We start from the raw sequence: 15,182 nt of genomic DNA on the forward strand, positions 1-15,182 counted from the left end.
GTAGGACCTTGATTTAACCCCTCTGTGCCTCTGTTTTCTCACCTGAAAATGGGGATGACATCTCCCCCAGCCACCCAGAAGTGTGGGACAGAGTGGGCGCCTCAAGTTGTGAGGGGGTAGAGCACTCTGGGAGGCAGGTGCAAGGCTGCTATGGGCAAGGGACATGGGACAGAGTGTAGGGTGGTCGAGGAGCTATTGTGACCATGAAATGTAGCCTGTCCAGCGGAGGAGTAGCAGACACTGGTGTGTTGGGTTTGCAGGGGTGACATCTTCTTCTTTCATAGGCATCTCTCCTTTCTGGGGAAGGACTGGTGGAGGCAAAGCAGCTATAAATGGAAACTTTCACAGAAGGGAAGGCAGGCATAATGTGAAAACCCCAGGCAGGGCCTGACCTTTCACTGGCTTCTCCTGGGGACCATGTAGGCATTATATGACCTCGACTTTCTGTGTCAGTCCTTATGGAAGTGAACTGTATTCTCTACCAGAGGGTGGTTTGTTAAATGTATAACTAAATGTATTTTATTTTTATGCTTTTGTTAGACATGGTACATTACTACATTTGCAAATGAAAAATGCCTATTAGGACTTATGCTCTAGCTCTAAAGTGGAAATAGTCAAAGGCATGCTAGAGCGGTGACTTGAAAAACCACATGGGGAAGGGGCCATTGTGTTCCAGAAGAAAAAGAAGAGAATCTCCCTGTGCTGGTGATGCTGCCTGGGCTGGAGATAAGAGAAGGCAGGCAGGTAAGGGCTGGGTGGGAAATGGTCTTTAGCAGGAGCTGGGCTGCAGAATTAAGATGATGGGTTTCAGTGGTAGATGGTGAAAAGGGAAGACAATAAACTAAATCAGAATGAATAAGGGGTGTGGCCTAAAAAATCCCAAACCAAAATGTTTTGTTCATAACAATGGCTATCACTTATCAAGTTTTCTATTACATGCCAAGCACTGTGTCTTCATTTCCTCAGGCATGTACATAGAAGTAGACCAGCCTAAGGGCTAAGAGAAAATTATTTAACCTCTTTAGACCTCATATTCCTCTTATAAAAAGGGGGATTAATTTTGGTATCTATCCCAAGGGATGTTTTAAGGATGGAATGAGATAATGCATGTTAACTACTTGTTACAGTGACTGGCATTAACAAATGCTGGCTCCGGTCACTATTATTTCTAACTCTTCTCATGGCTCTATGAGGAAGCTTTGGTTCAATTTACAGATTGGTTCAGATTTAAAAAAATCTGAATTAAACACAACTTTTTAGGAGTGTGTTTAGACCTGCAAACTGAGGTTCATTGGAAATTTCTGGATTTCCTCTCCCTGGAAGTTAATTGCCTCTCTACTCAGGTAATAAATGATGAAAATGCCCCTCTAATGCCTTTCTCATCACCAAAAGATACTACACAAAGGGGCAGTATTGTTACTGATAGCACCCTATGTAAAGTGGAGATTCTGTGGATGAGAAACAAGAATGGGATATGAGAAAAATCTTGGCTCTGTGGAATTTGGCCTAAGTATATAAAGACATAACTCTCAGTTTAACAGATTCCATTTGAAAGATGCATTTGTCAAACACACTACTTGTCTTTTAGGACAAAGGATACAAAAGGAACAGAAATCTAAATATCTCCAGAGGGAACATTTTTTCTTGTTAGACTATGTATATAGGATATGGCTAAAAGCCTTTATAATGATAATGCTGGGGAATAGAGCCTCCACATGAACATTAGGTTATGTACTTTCTATTTGGCTGTATGATGGCAGTGATTTGTGGGACAAGCTTTGATCCATAGTGTTTTGAAATCTATCTTGTAATGAGTCAAACTTAGCACCTGCTTCTGCTCTGTGAGCGTGTCAGAGCTTAAGATGGTGTGGGAACATTGTGCTTAATTTACTAGGATATATTATTATAAAGAGAAAAACTAGGTGTATGTCCCTATAAAAGACTGACAGATTGAGGTAAGAGAACTTGCCTTTCGTCCATTTGAGTAAAGATAGAATTAATTCCAACAGAAAGAATGGCAATTGAATGGGGGAGAGAATAAAGAAAACTAGTTATATGAGGTGCCTGTAAAGTAATGAGATAACTTTTAAGCACACATTGAGCCAATATTTGAATTGGTGCTGCCCTTCAAAATTACCTTGAAAGAACATATCTGTATTCCAGGGGTGTTGCTATTGCTCAAAACATCATGGGCACTACTCATGGAGATTTTTCTCTTTATGATATGGATTTATGGTTAATATCACTTCATGATGACAGACTATGGCGTTATTACTATTCCTTTGCCTGTTTGTAAATGGACAGAAGAAATACCATTCCATGGATCAGTGTCTCCCCATTATAAGCCTTTATATACCGATGGCATATTCTCTGAGCTTTCACAGAAAGACTACTATGTGGTGGCAGCAATGTGAATATAGCTCTTTGCTCTCAAGTGCTCAGCTCTAGATCTCTCTACTCAAAAGGATTAGGGCACACAATTAGGATCAAAGTCTTTCTTATAAAGTGATTCTGACAGAGCAGTGACCAGAGATAAAGGAAGTCCAGGTACCAGCCAAGTCTCTAAAGAAAATTCCTTGCCATAAGAGTAATAAATGCTGGTTGATTTCATCTGATGGGACACAGGTGTTGCTTTGGTATACAGAACACTTTGCAGCAGTATTTATTGTAATGTGATTTTATCTGTTTTGTTAGATTGAACACAAGAAGAATGTTAGATGGATTCCAGTAAGTGAAATTCTCAGTTAGTTCAGCTGGAATTTGGAAATGTATGCAATTTCTCTCAACACATCATTCTGTAAACACATATTTGTTGGACATATGATGTGTGTGTTAGGAATGGTTCTAGATGTTCAAGGAACAGTGATATATAAGACAGATCTGAGCTCTACCTTGTTAATGTGTATATTCAGGTATTAAAAAAATAGATAGTAGAGAGTGACAAATTATAGAGATATTTCAGGAGCCATGAGAATATATTGTAGGTGTACTATAGTCTAGAGGTCTTTAAAAAGTGAAGGAAGAGTGGCAGTTAGGGAAAAGGAAGGTAGAGGAAGAACATGTCATGTGAAGAGAATGGAAGGTACAAAAACCTGTAAGAATCTAGCAAAGTATAACTGAACTGAAAGAAGTATCTAAAAGATGGGAGCTCTTTAGAGCTAACCTGTAAACCCTAATAAAGCTGCTTCAAAAAACTCTGTAATGCATGCAATGTAATGTAATGTTGGAGAACCTAGGATTGGAAGAGATTTGGGCTAACATTGGGAATAAAGTTCCTGCTCCTTCAAGGTCCTTGATTGAGGAGCTGTCCACGATGTGAGTGCTGAATAGCTGAAGTCAGAACTTGCCTAAGGAAGCAGGTGGTACAGGAGCTAGTGACTACCTAAAGGTTGGGGGAGAGGAGAGTTCTTCTTTGTCTTTTATCCATTTTCCTTCTCTTTCACTTATATATTTCCTTCCTCTACTTCTCCCTCCTCCCATTTTCATTTTCTGGCAATCTGGCAGCTATAGCTCACTCTCTCTAGGAGGAAAAGGAAGAATATGTTTCTTGCTCCTTCCCCTTAGAAGGAGTCTACACAACATTGATGACAGAAAATTAATAAAAACACTCACCTCTATCATCTTGGGGTTGCATGACTAGTTATTATTGCTAAATGGTCCATCCCAGCCTCTTCTGAGGCATCAGGTGGGGAGATTATTATTATTATTGTTATTGTTATTGTTATTATTATATTGTAGTTATTATTAGTAGTTATCACTGACTGAGCACTTACTGTGGGCCAGGAAGCTTACCAAGAACTTTACTCTCTAAGCCTCAGAGTAAACTTTATTATCTCTGTTTTATACAACATGACTTGACTTGGAAGATCAGTGGTTGTGACTTGTGCTACTTTTTTCCCAATAAGTTATCTGAGGCTACATAACTGAGGGATGAGGGTGGAGGATGTGGGAAATAAAATTCATTGATACTTACTATATATAGATGCTTTTGACAGTCATTTTATTTAGTCTCATAACAACGCCGTGAAGTTGTACTGTGATGATACTTTACAGATGTGGCCACCAAGGCCCAGAGAGGTTCAGTGATTGGTTGGGGTCACACAACTATTGAGTGTCGGAGACAGTTTTAAACTTGGGACTATCTGATCCTAAAGCCTATGGTCTTTTATCCACAGTGCTTTTTTAGTTTTATGGGCCAGTCATCTCTACTGGTAAGCGATTTTAGCAACTGAAAACTGCCATGCCTCCTTCTCCTGCAGTTCCATTTACCTCTGGGTCTTGATGCCTTCTATATCATCTTTAGCTATGGATGGGGGGAGTAGCTTCCTACATCAGAGCATGTCAGTGGTGTGCAGGCTCCTGGTGAATGGAGTCACTTGTGTGTTCTGTAATTGCACACTTATTAGGTCACAAGGCATCAACAAACCAAGCTGGCCTTTGTCTGAATCCCCACTGGACAGTTTGGTCTCAGTACCAATATTGGAAATGTCAGTCTGGTAAACAGCTTTTAATAGGGAGGAGGGAGGCTGAGAACAAAGTCTCCTTCAAACAAAACTCTCACGGATGGGAGTGAACAGAGTCAACATCTTACTTGCTTTAAATCCCCTGGAGTGGTTATGAAAGAGAGAGGACTTGCTGGATTGAAGAGAAAAAAAACCCTTTGATTCATCTGAATTAATTTAGCATCTCCCAGGAGGAAGGGCTCTGCCATCACCTTCCTGTTCTCCATCCCCTGCATACAACTCTCACAATCCCGGAGGACAAAAGACCAGTCTGTGGTAGGGAGTGCCCACACTGCCCCTTCTTCCACTTTAATTAAATCCATTTGTCCTAGGGGTAGCACTGTGCCTCAGGATGTCCAAGGGCTTTGATCTTTAACCGACACACATCTGAAGGAGTGGGAAACTAGTGCTCAGAGTGAGGACAATCACTTCTTCCTATGACAGCACAGCTGAAGTTATGAGCTCTTGGAAATAGCAGACTCTGTGAAGTTTGAGTGAAGAATTTGAGACCCAACTTTATCCTTACAAAGCTGCATGCCAACTGGCATCACCTTCACCTTGCCTTAAGCTCTTTGTCCTCATTTTTCAGAGGCAAATTCATTAGGATGGTAATTTGGATGGGTTTTAAGAGTCTAATGCAGAGGAGCTAGGGTTGCTGGGTTTGATATTTAGCCTGTTAAAGTTGGCTTTCCCCCTCCAGATCCACTTATCTGCCCCCCCTTCTAGAAATAACTCCCACCCTCTGCCTATTTTGTTCTGGGACAGATTAGCACACCAGCCATCAAGGGTTCAGTATGATTCATCAAGGAGTCATGTGAGCTGCTGTGCTAGGCTGGGCACTGCTTGCTCCAGGCTGGCTGCAGGTGGCAGACTGGTGCCATCCCGGGGAGACAAGTGGCAGTTGATCTCAGTGGTTACTTCTCCATTGCAGAGCCATGCAAAGTCAATGATCTTCTAGTCCAACCCTCTCAGCTTAAAGATGAGGAAACTGAGACTCAGAGAGGTTCAAGGTCACAAAGCCACTAGTGATCGAATTTAAATAGGAGTCAGGGCCTCTGGTAGAATCACTCCTCTGTTTAGTGAAGAATTTACCTTCTCCTCATCTACTTGCTTCAGGGACCTGACTCCACAAAGTCCTGGACTTGGACTGACCTGAGCACCAGTCCTCATTCTGATGCCAACTTGCTGGTGCCGATAACTCTTTGGTTCTTGATGAGAATCTTGTGAAACGGCAGGTGGGGAACGTGATGAGGTCTGTACTACCTATGTCACACATTTTGTTGTTAATAAGGGATAAATAAAATGTCAAATGGGAAAGTAAGGCAAAGTGCATTAATTAGGAGAAAATATACATATAAAGCCTGATTATTATTTGGCAGTAATATGAGTTGTTCAACTCATGAGTATGAATTTTATTTCTACTACAGATACTGGAGGCAGTGAATCAGGCCAGGCTAGTGATACAAGAGATAAGTGCTCATTAGCCTAGAAATCCTACAGAGAAACTCAGTGCTCCCTACAAGTCTGCAGAAAGTGGTGTGTGTGTATGTGTGTGTGTGTGTGTGTGTGTGTGTGTGTGTGTGTGTGTGTTCATATTTGTGTGTATGCACATGTATGTGTTCATCTGGATGCATGTCTTGGGTAGTGGGGGTGGGGGGAGGGAAGACATGACCCTGTTCTGCATCTTGGCTGATAGAAGAAAAGAGAGTGACAGAAATGGGTGGAGGCTCACCTGTCAGCCACATTGAGAAGAGGCAGCACTGTCCACTGCCACAGGCTCAAGCCTTCATTAGTGGCAACATGCCAGACCATTCTACTTTGTTCCTTCCCAGTTTTGTTCTCCACCAGGACCAAGGAGACGTTTCCCTGCAAGACTCCACGGATGAGCCAGGACATTCGGAGCTGTAAGGGAGAGCAGAGCCAGAAGAACAGGTGTTAATATTAAAAGGAATCCTTAGGTCCCCTTCCTAGAACTCTCACCTGAAGCCTCAAGCATGTTGCTGGAGACTCAGCCAAGGTATGCCCAGTGAAGAAAGCTGGTGACTGTCTGATCTTATTCATTGTCTCTCCAAATGGCTTTCATTAAGATTCAAGGAGCTGGGCAGGGGCAATTAGGGACAAAATTTTGGAATTTTGTTCAGGTTGATCCTAAGTTTCACAAGATTCTGCATCTGAGGTGATATTAAGAATCAATGGGATATGAAGTGAACTTCTTAAAGTGGTTCTGAAGATTCTTGTCTGTGGCCCCGATTAACTTTGTGACCTTGGAGAAGTGATTTTATGACTCAATTTCTTCAATGCCTTAGTATCATAGATTTTTCTTCCTCATTGAGACTCTAATACTCTTATCTGAAAGATACCATGCCATGTGTTAGCTAACCAGAGACTCTATGACTTGATACTTATGGCCACTGGTAGGCAAAGGCGGGACAAAAGTCTACTCATCGAGATACTTTATGATGGTTATCTTTCAGAATTAGGATGTCTACTTTGACAAAAGGAAGCTACAATCATATATTTTCATTGTGTCTTTAGTAAAGTTTCCTATGGCACTGTTCCCTAGATATATGAAAAGGGACTATAGTGAATATTTCTAAAAGAGTTTAAGTGCAGTCATGCCCAGAATCAGTACATGCTATAAACAAGGTCTCTGATATTTTTGTTTGATAGAAACAATCTGTAAACAACATTTAAAACTTAGGACAACTATAGCATATAATTGCCCCAAATATTACTGTTTAGATCCTGTAATTTAAAAAAATGGCTGTTGTGGAATGAAAGGTAAAATATGTCCTATGGCAACTGTAGTTTTCATCTGCTACGTGCCCCTTTTCTTTGATTCTCATTGTTTGAAGACATTCTCTTCTATAAATCACCATTCCTTTGTCTCCCAGTCCCCAAGCTCATGGTTTGCTTATAATTTGATCAAAGAGGTCATATACCATGAACTTCCCACTTTGTTGCACATGGCCTCTTAACTAACAAGGCCACACCTGGCACTGGGGTGCCCAGGTGCTGTTCTACTTCTGAGATCCTGAGTCAGGCAAGCCTGGTCTATAACCATAACCTCTTCACTTATACCTTTCCCATTTCCCAAATCTGGTGTAGCAAATACTTGTCTCCAATGAGTACTCCCAGGATAATTTAACAAATCTGTCAATTGTTTTTTTTCTGATCTCATGTGGCTTCCTTGTGCAATCTAGATGCCATGACTAGAAATTTTAATCCTACTAACTAAGCCCTCTCAGTCTTTAGCCCATGCCGCGTGCCCTGCTTGGAATATTGCTTGCTACATCCTTTCTCTCCTTTTGCTCCTTGGCCACAGAATATTTGATGATTTGGACTGCTGTGAAATCAGACTGTTGAACCTCAGTGCTCTGGATGGTTGTTGGTACTTACTCATCCACTGATTTCCACAGTTGACTTCTGAACACACATAGAACAATGGGTGTTTCAAACTCTTCCTCAAACACTAATGCTGTTACGTTTTGGTCCACAACTCCTGATCCGTTATTTTGATTCTTACTTTACTGATAAAGATTTACTCTATTAGGTGCAATCTACTTCAGCCTCTCTGCCTCCCTCCCTCCCTTCCCTTCTATCCTCCCTTCCTCTTCCTCCTCCACCTCCTCCTCCTCCCTCTCCTCCTTCTACTTCTACTTCTACTTCTGCTTCTACTTCTCAGCATAGGTGTTTATTTATCTACCTTCTCTCTTCTTTTCCTGTCTTAGAGGAAGCTGTATCTTTCATTTTCTTCTATGTTAATCTCCCGTATCCCTCCCCCCCCCCCCCCCCCAGTCCTTGCTCTCTCAATAACCGCTTCTAGCACCTTAAGACTCTTTGTACCTTTTGGATTTTCTGTCTACAGAAAAGATCAGCGTTCACCCATCCCAGAAAAATATCCCTGATCCAGCTAGCTCCTCTGATGTGCAACCTATTTCTTTACCCCCATTCAGATGTTAACATCTTGGATAACTGGCATGTAACTGCTTTTATTTCCTTGTTGCCCATGCTTTCTTTAAATTCTCTCAACCTAGCTTTTATCTTCATTACTTTAACAAAGTAGCACTCACAATGTCCTTTATAGCTTGCTCTTTCAGCTCTTTCTATGGCCTCCTAAAGTGCCTCTCCCTCTCTACTTTCTCCCTTCTAACTTCTTTTGTATGTTTCTATCACATCTTCCTGTTTACCACTACCATCTGTGACTGATTTTTCAGTGGTTTCTCCTTATCAACTAATATCAAGGCATTCATGTTTCTTTATAATCTAAGAAAATCAGCTTTTTAGGCATTCAATGAATATTTATTGAGTACTTATGCTGATTCACATGTATCCTCCACCCTAGAATGGTCTAAAAGCTTGAGTTAGAGAGATCTGGATTCAAAAACTGTTGTTGTCACTTTGGTTCTTTTGAAGTGCAGTTCTGTATTCCATTAAGATGGAATAGGTTTAGGATTACAGTGACAATTTAATGAGATAACAAATAGTGTAGTAAATGTTAAAAAGGAATTTTGGCTGAAGCACTGAGGCAATAGATACTATACTTCAAAGGGAAGTCTGAGAACACAATGATGTAGGACTTTCAAGAGGGGTGGATGAAAACAGGTTACACAATTCTTAATCTCTCATACATACTTGGATTTTTTAAAAAGTTGGTGGTTGAATACCAGGAGAGAGTTTTTTAGAATGTGCTTTTTGTATATCATGAGTTCCACGTCACTTTACCCTTCTGCAAAGAAGTTTCTCTCTTCATCCCAAGAGAGAAGTTTTAATGATGCCACCTTGAGCATTTACAGTTTGGGGAGCTCAGTAGAATGCTGTCTAACTCCTACCTGGAAAATCTAAAGTATGAACCAGGGGTTGGGTAGCTGCTCTGATGGCAGGACAAAGGCAAGGTGGAACCATTGGATGGCTTGCACTCTCAGAGTTTGGTGGTGCACACATGCATGAGCATTACACATAGACTAGAGTGAGCTGTGTAAAAAGCGGCCCACGTGGGTCATTTTAGATCTTGTCCAAGAGGGCTTCTTGAAGAGGTAAATAGAACTCAGAAGAAAGAAGCTGTAGGCATCTTGAGATGCCCAAGGGCAGAGAAAAGAGTAAGTGACCTCCTGGAATGGAGATACATATGCCCCAGTCAAGGTGAAAGATTCCTAGCAATAGTGGAGGGGGTGAGGAGAAATGTAGATCTCCAAAGAAACCACAAAAGTGCCCCCTGTGAAAATTAGTAAGACTTAAATATTTGTCCTATCCAGAGAATACCAACGCCAGATTACCACAACAGTTCTGGTCAAGTAAGAGCTTTTTGCTTTCTTTGCCTCTTTTCCTTTCCCTGCATTAAAGGTCACAAGTTAGCCAGATGACTAAAGAGGAAAGCTGAGTGAAGGGGACAGAACCGTGACCACCATTTCCCTAATTTCAGGCTTTTCATCTATAGTAGGGTCAAGTGTGGCAGAGGGAGGGGAGGGAAATAAGCCCTAACTTTAAAGCAAGATTAAAGTTCTGATTAGATGGGCATTCTGATTTCTAAATAAGCCTGTTTTGTGTTTTGAAGTGATTAAAAATGGTCTGTATTACCTTAGAGCAACAGGTAAGTAGATTTCATCCAGTAGTCCACACATGGGGGCCCAGTGAATGTTAGTTCCTAGACTCCTCCACATCAGTCTACATGTCAGCTTTGCACCTGACATGGATTTTTCTGCTTCTATGGTTTTGATCTTTCCATTTCCTCTACATGTTCTTTCCTTCTCACCATTTAAAAAAATTAAATATTTAATTTTCACGGACCTTTTCTTATCATCTGTCTCACAAATGACCTCCCCCTCCTCTGAAATCTTACAATTGAGGCTATTGGGACCATTATGGGACACAGCTCTGGTGACTTTTCTTCCCTCTGTGGGCAAGTCCCTTCAAGGCAGGGACATCTTATCTTGTATTCATAGTAGTGGTTAAGTGAGGGCACGCAGTAGGAGCTGATCAATATCAGGATAAATAAAGATGTATACATTTCCAGGAAGACCCTTCTGTCTTCACCAGGTCCCCTCTCAGGGACAGAAACCAACTTCCCACCTATGAAGCTCCTTAGCACTTTCTTACACTTTAGGGGTTGGGTACCAGGAAAGGGAAGAGGATCCACCCATTTTGCAGCTAACCAGCTGTAGTTGAAATGGCTCAATTCCCAGTGTTCTTCAGAAGCTTTCAGTCTGAAGTAGAGTCTGCTAGTGGGCTGAGCATGTTGGTGAGATGTAGCCCTGTCATATTGACACTGGGGACATTGGCTAGCTTACTGCTGAGCTTTCTCCATCTTCCTGCACTACATTTTAGGCCAATAGGCCTGGGAACTGAGAACAGTACTGGCTGCCAAGGCATGGCATCACTAGCTCCTGAGGAGATCTACCAGGATCCCTCTTGGTACCAGTTCTTGAGGTGATTATCTATTCATTCAACCTATATTTACTGCACACCTACTCTGTGCTACATTATTATATATACCTTCCCTGCCCTCATGAAGCTTATCAGCTTGCCAGGAAGTCAGAATTTAAATGAATAGCTGCAATTTTGCTGGGTGTAGCAAAAGGGAAGTAATCAGAGCCACTTGACAGCAAAGACTTAAAACATGAGACAATCAAGTCAAGACACTTGACATAAGACAATCAGGACTTGGGTCAAGATGGCCACTTGATCCAACTGTTCAGAACTACAGACAAATAGTAGAACTAAAAATTTGACTTTCCTTTCAACTTACAATACCATCACCTACGTTTATAGCAGCAAATATATATCTACAGCTACAACTCAAGCCAAGACATGCACTGTTTCAGTTTCCATAAAGTTTAGTTTTAGAAACAGGTGCAAAAGGCTTGGAATGAGATTGAAAACTGGCAGCCAGTGAATGGCTAGCAAAGTATGTTTTTCTGCCATTTATTTTTTTCACCCACCAAGTGTTTAGTAAGGTGGTGTATCCAGGTGATGTATTCTTCCTCAGATATAAGCAGTCTAGAACCTTTGGTCTTTCACTTGGCCTACTTTTCACCTGTAGTTATCACTAGTGATTCCAGATTCTGCCTCTAAAATGTCAGTCAATGCTTTGCTACTCAGAGGGTGATTTTCAGGTTGGTATCATTGGTGTTACCTGGGAACTTAGATGCAGAATCTCTTGCCTGATCCCAGACTTACTGCATCAGAATCGGCAGAGAAGCAACCTCTGGAGCCTTGTTCCTGTGCTCCTATGACTCATCCCACTTCCTTTCCAGAATGCACTGAAAGCAATTGCCCTTTGCATCAACATTCATTCCTGGGTGGCCTATCAAACTCTCCTTGTTTCATTACCTGTTGACGATGGGATAACTTGGGGTTTGTGCTCCAATATCGAAGTGAATGAATTGTGTGACTTTAAGCCAACCACTTACCTCTCTGAGCCTCTATTTTCTTTCTTAAGCCAAATTTGTGATAATAACCATCCCTTCCCTGCCCACCTTAAAAGGTGGTCATAAAGACTGAAGTAAAGAATGTGAAATAGAGCCCACATGTTGTGAATGAAATGGTTGAGCCAGTGGTTTTCAACCTGGGCTGCGAATTGGAATCACCTGGGGAGTTTTCACACCTACTCATGTCTGAGTTCCACTCCAGAGATTCTGATTTAATTGGTCTTGGGTAGGTCCTGGGCATCAGAAGTTTTTGAAATCTCCCCAGGTGATTCTAAAGTACATCCTAGGCTGAGACCACTGGAGAGATGGGGCTACTTAGTGCAGGAGGTAGCCTGGTCTTCTTGGTCAGGGGTCCATTTTCATCTCAGACTTTGAGTAAGAGGCAATTCTTAATAACTAAAAAATAGCCTAAAATGTGCCCACAATCACCAAGGTGTACAAGAAGTGTTTTTCCTGCAAGGGGGAGGACACAGACTCAGCAGAGGGCCTTCACGTGCCTGCCACATCATCCTTTGGCCAGGACTGAGGACATTCCTGAGAGTGAGAGATTCATGGGCTGAGGGTAAGCAGTGATGACCTAAGAATACAAATGGGACCAGAACTATCCTCTTGGTCCTACTTACCAATTTCTTAGTTAGACATGGAGGACCGATGTCAATTCTTTCTGAATATCCCTTATTCATTATTTGTATCTAAATACAGTATTTCTATCTAAATAGAGTAACTATTTGCAGTTCCCAGGGCAGACTGCAGGTTCAAGGCCCTCTCAAAGACTTCCATTTTCCTCCTAAATACAGTCCCAGATAAAAGAAGCCCTTTGATACTATTATATGTAGATATCCATGCCAGGTAGACCTGGCTTGCTATTGGGAGTTAAAGTTCAGGTGCTCAGAGTGGGCAAAAAACTCTTTTGGTATTTGATTTTAATAGGACCAATTTCTATCGGGGTAACCTATAGGATAAAGTATTTTGTTAAATGCCTATTTATTGAATGCTAGAGAGCTGTGCTAGGCACTTGTACATATGCTATCTCATTTTATACTCACAACATTCCTTCCTGTGGATATTATCATACCCATTTTTCATATGTGGAATCTGAGGCTTAGATAGGTTAAGTCACCCATGGTCGCTGGGCCCATATGCTGTGGAGCCAGTTTCCACACTATGGTCTGTGCTGTTTCTACCATATCTATAGCACTACATACACGCAGCATGTTATGGTAATACTTAAACCTTTTGTGGGTGTGTTGTGAAGGTTTTCTAGATCCTTGTTGCTCAGAGCGTGGTCTGTAAACCAGCAGTATTGGCATGACCTGGGAAGTAATAAAAAATGCAGGGTCTCAAGTCCCACCCTAGGCCTGCTGAATCAGAATTTATATTTTAACAAGCTCTTAGCTCAGACATACCTTCAGAATAGAGGAATTAGGGAAGTGGTGGGTTTTAAACCTTTGTCTCTGCCAGACAATTAGTATCGTGTGTGTATACAGACACATACATATATACATGTATATACATACATGTACATATATATGACAAGTGTATTCATGCAAATATGAGAAATCTTATTCAAATCCTAAATAATGTCTGTGAGAAATAACACTTGTTGGAGCCCATGACAATAAAAATGCCGATCCTTCTAGATACATCCAATAGATATAGGTTATAAATGATAGCTTTTGACTAATAACCTATTTTATATGCAGACAGAAAATAGGACAAGTGAAAAGAGACAACTCCAGGAGCATGCCACCAGCAATTATATTTTCTGGCTCCAGCAGGCCCTTTCACAAGGGCCTTTTCCCTCTCCCTGTCGATGAGGTCCAATAGACTTTCCAATTACGTGCTACCAGTGTTTGTCATGTTATTAATTAAAGTTCTGTATGTAAAGCAAGAGGAGTATTGTGGCTAGGCCTAATGCTATTATTTCTCTCATGGCCCTTTCCTCCTCCAGAGGTAATTACTGCAATTTTATGCCTAGAATATGCCCTGTGTTTGCTATGCATACCTCGTGGCAACTTCACGACAATCTCTTGAATCCATTAAAAAAATATCAGCATGGAACTTAAGCGGAAATGGGACAAAAGAGACTCAATGGTATCAAATAATGCCCATTCTGCATTCAGCACTCCCAAATGTAGCAATGCTGTGAGGTGGAAGGTGCTACTTTTCTTCGTCTTTCTGAAGGGCTGTCTGAATTCCCACAGTAGAGACCAAACCAGGATGCACGTTCTAGTGTGTATTTCACTTGAACAGAAGGAAATGCTTTCTAATAGAGAGAGATGCTCAAAGATGAGCTTGATATTCCCCACCCTGGGAGTCATCCAGCAGTGGCTGGGGAACCAGGATTGAAGTTGTTGTCAGGGAAATCCAAGCTTAGAATAAAGGTAAAGGCTCCTTCCCAACCTAAGATGCCACAGGGCTGTGGTATGGGTGTGAACTGGTAATTTTAAGAGTTCTTTGGCTTCTTATTAATAAGAGTTCCACAGTCTCTTATTAACTTTAATTAAGAGTGTTGACTCATTGCAAAACCCAGTGTTTTTGTATGCCATCTCCTACTTCACCTGGAAAAAATAAATACCAACTCTCCAGCTATAAATAGCCTAATGAAAAATCAACCCAACATAGCAAGAAGCAGGCCAGATGCAGATTTTTGATAACAAGCAAATAAAATGTGCTGGCAAATACTTGCAATTATGGAAGCTTAAGAAATGCTGGATTCCTGGCCATGTAGGAGACTTAAAAGATTGATATCCTGTCTGAAAATATCACCCCATGTCTCTTTCTTTCCAAGACATCACATCAAAGCCAGAAACAGCCAGCCAGGGATGCCCCCTTTGTAAAAACACGGCAAGAAAACATGAAGGTTATACATAAAAAATAATAACTGTGGGATCCCTGGCTGGTGAAGTTATGGAATTACAGGTATTTTTTTTCCTTCTTTAATCTCTTCTAATTTTTTTTTACAATGAATATCCATTACTTTTTGATAACTAGAACAAGAATGATAAAGTAAATGTAGCATATGCGGTTATTAAAAGCATGTTGATGAAAAATAACACTGATGTAAGAAAATATAAATACAGAAGACATCAAATACTTATATGGTATGATGCAAAATTTGTATAAGCCCTTTTCACTCTGCTCAAATCTACGTCTATGTGTCTGGAAGGAAATGCACCAGTGTGGTAAGAGGGGTTACCTTTGGGGGGTAAGAGTGTGAGCAATTTCAATTCTCTTCATGCCTTCCTATATT

General features: G+C 41.2%; 1 protein-coding gene across 1 annotated transcript in view; it reads right to left on the minus strand.

The window, feature by feature from the left end:
• The window catches only part of ALK (ALK receptor tyrosine kinase), a 684,520-nt gene that overhangs the window by 91,312 nt on the left and 578,026 nt on the right, over positions 1–15,182 (minus strand). The window contains exon 9 of the mRNA XM_025927337.2: positions 6,235–6,404. Within this exon, the coding sequence (XP_025783122.1) occupies positions 6,235–6,404 (170 nt within the window). The remainder of the gene's footprint in view (positions 1–6,234; positions 6,405–15,182) is intronic.

Source organism: Puma concolor, chromosome A3 (genome assembly GCF_028749965.1).
Source record: "Puma concolor isolate L17-30 chromosome A3, mPumCon1.1.hap2, whole genome shotgun sequence".
In the NCBI taxonomy this organism is placed as follows: domain Eukaryota; kingdom Metazoa; phylum Chordata; class Mammalia; order Carnivora; family Felidae; genus Puma; species Puma concolor.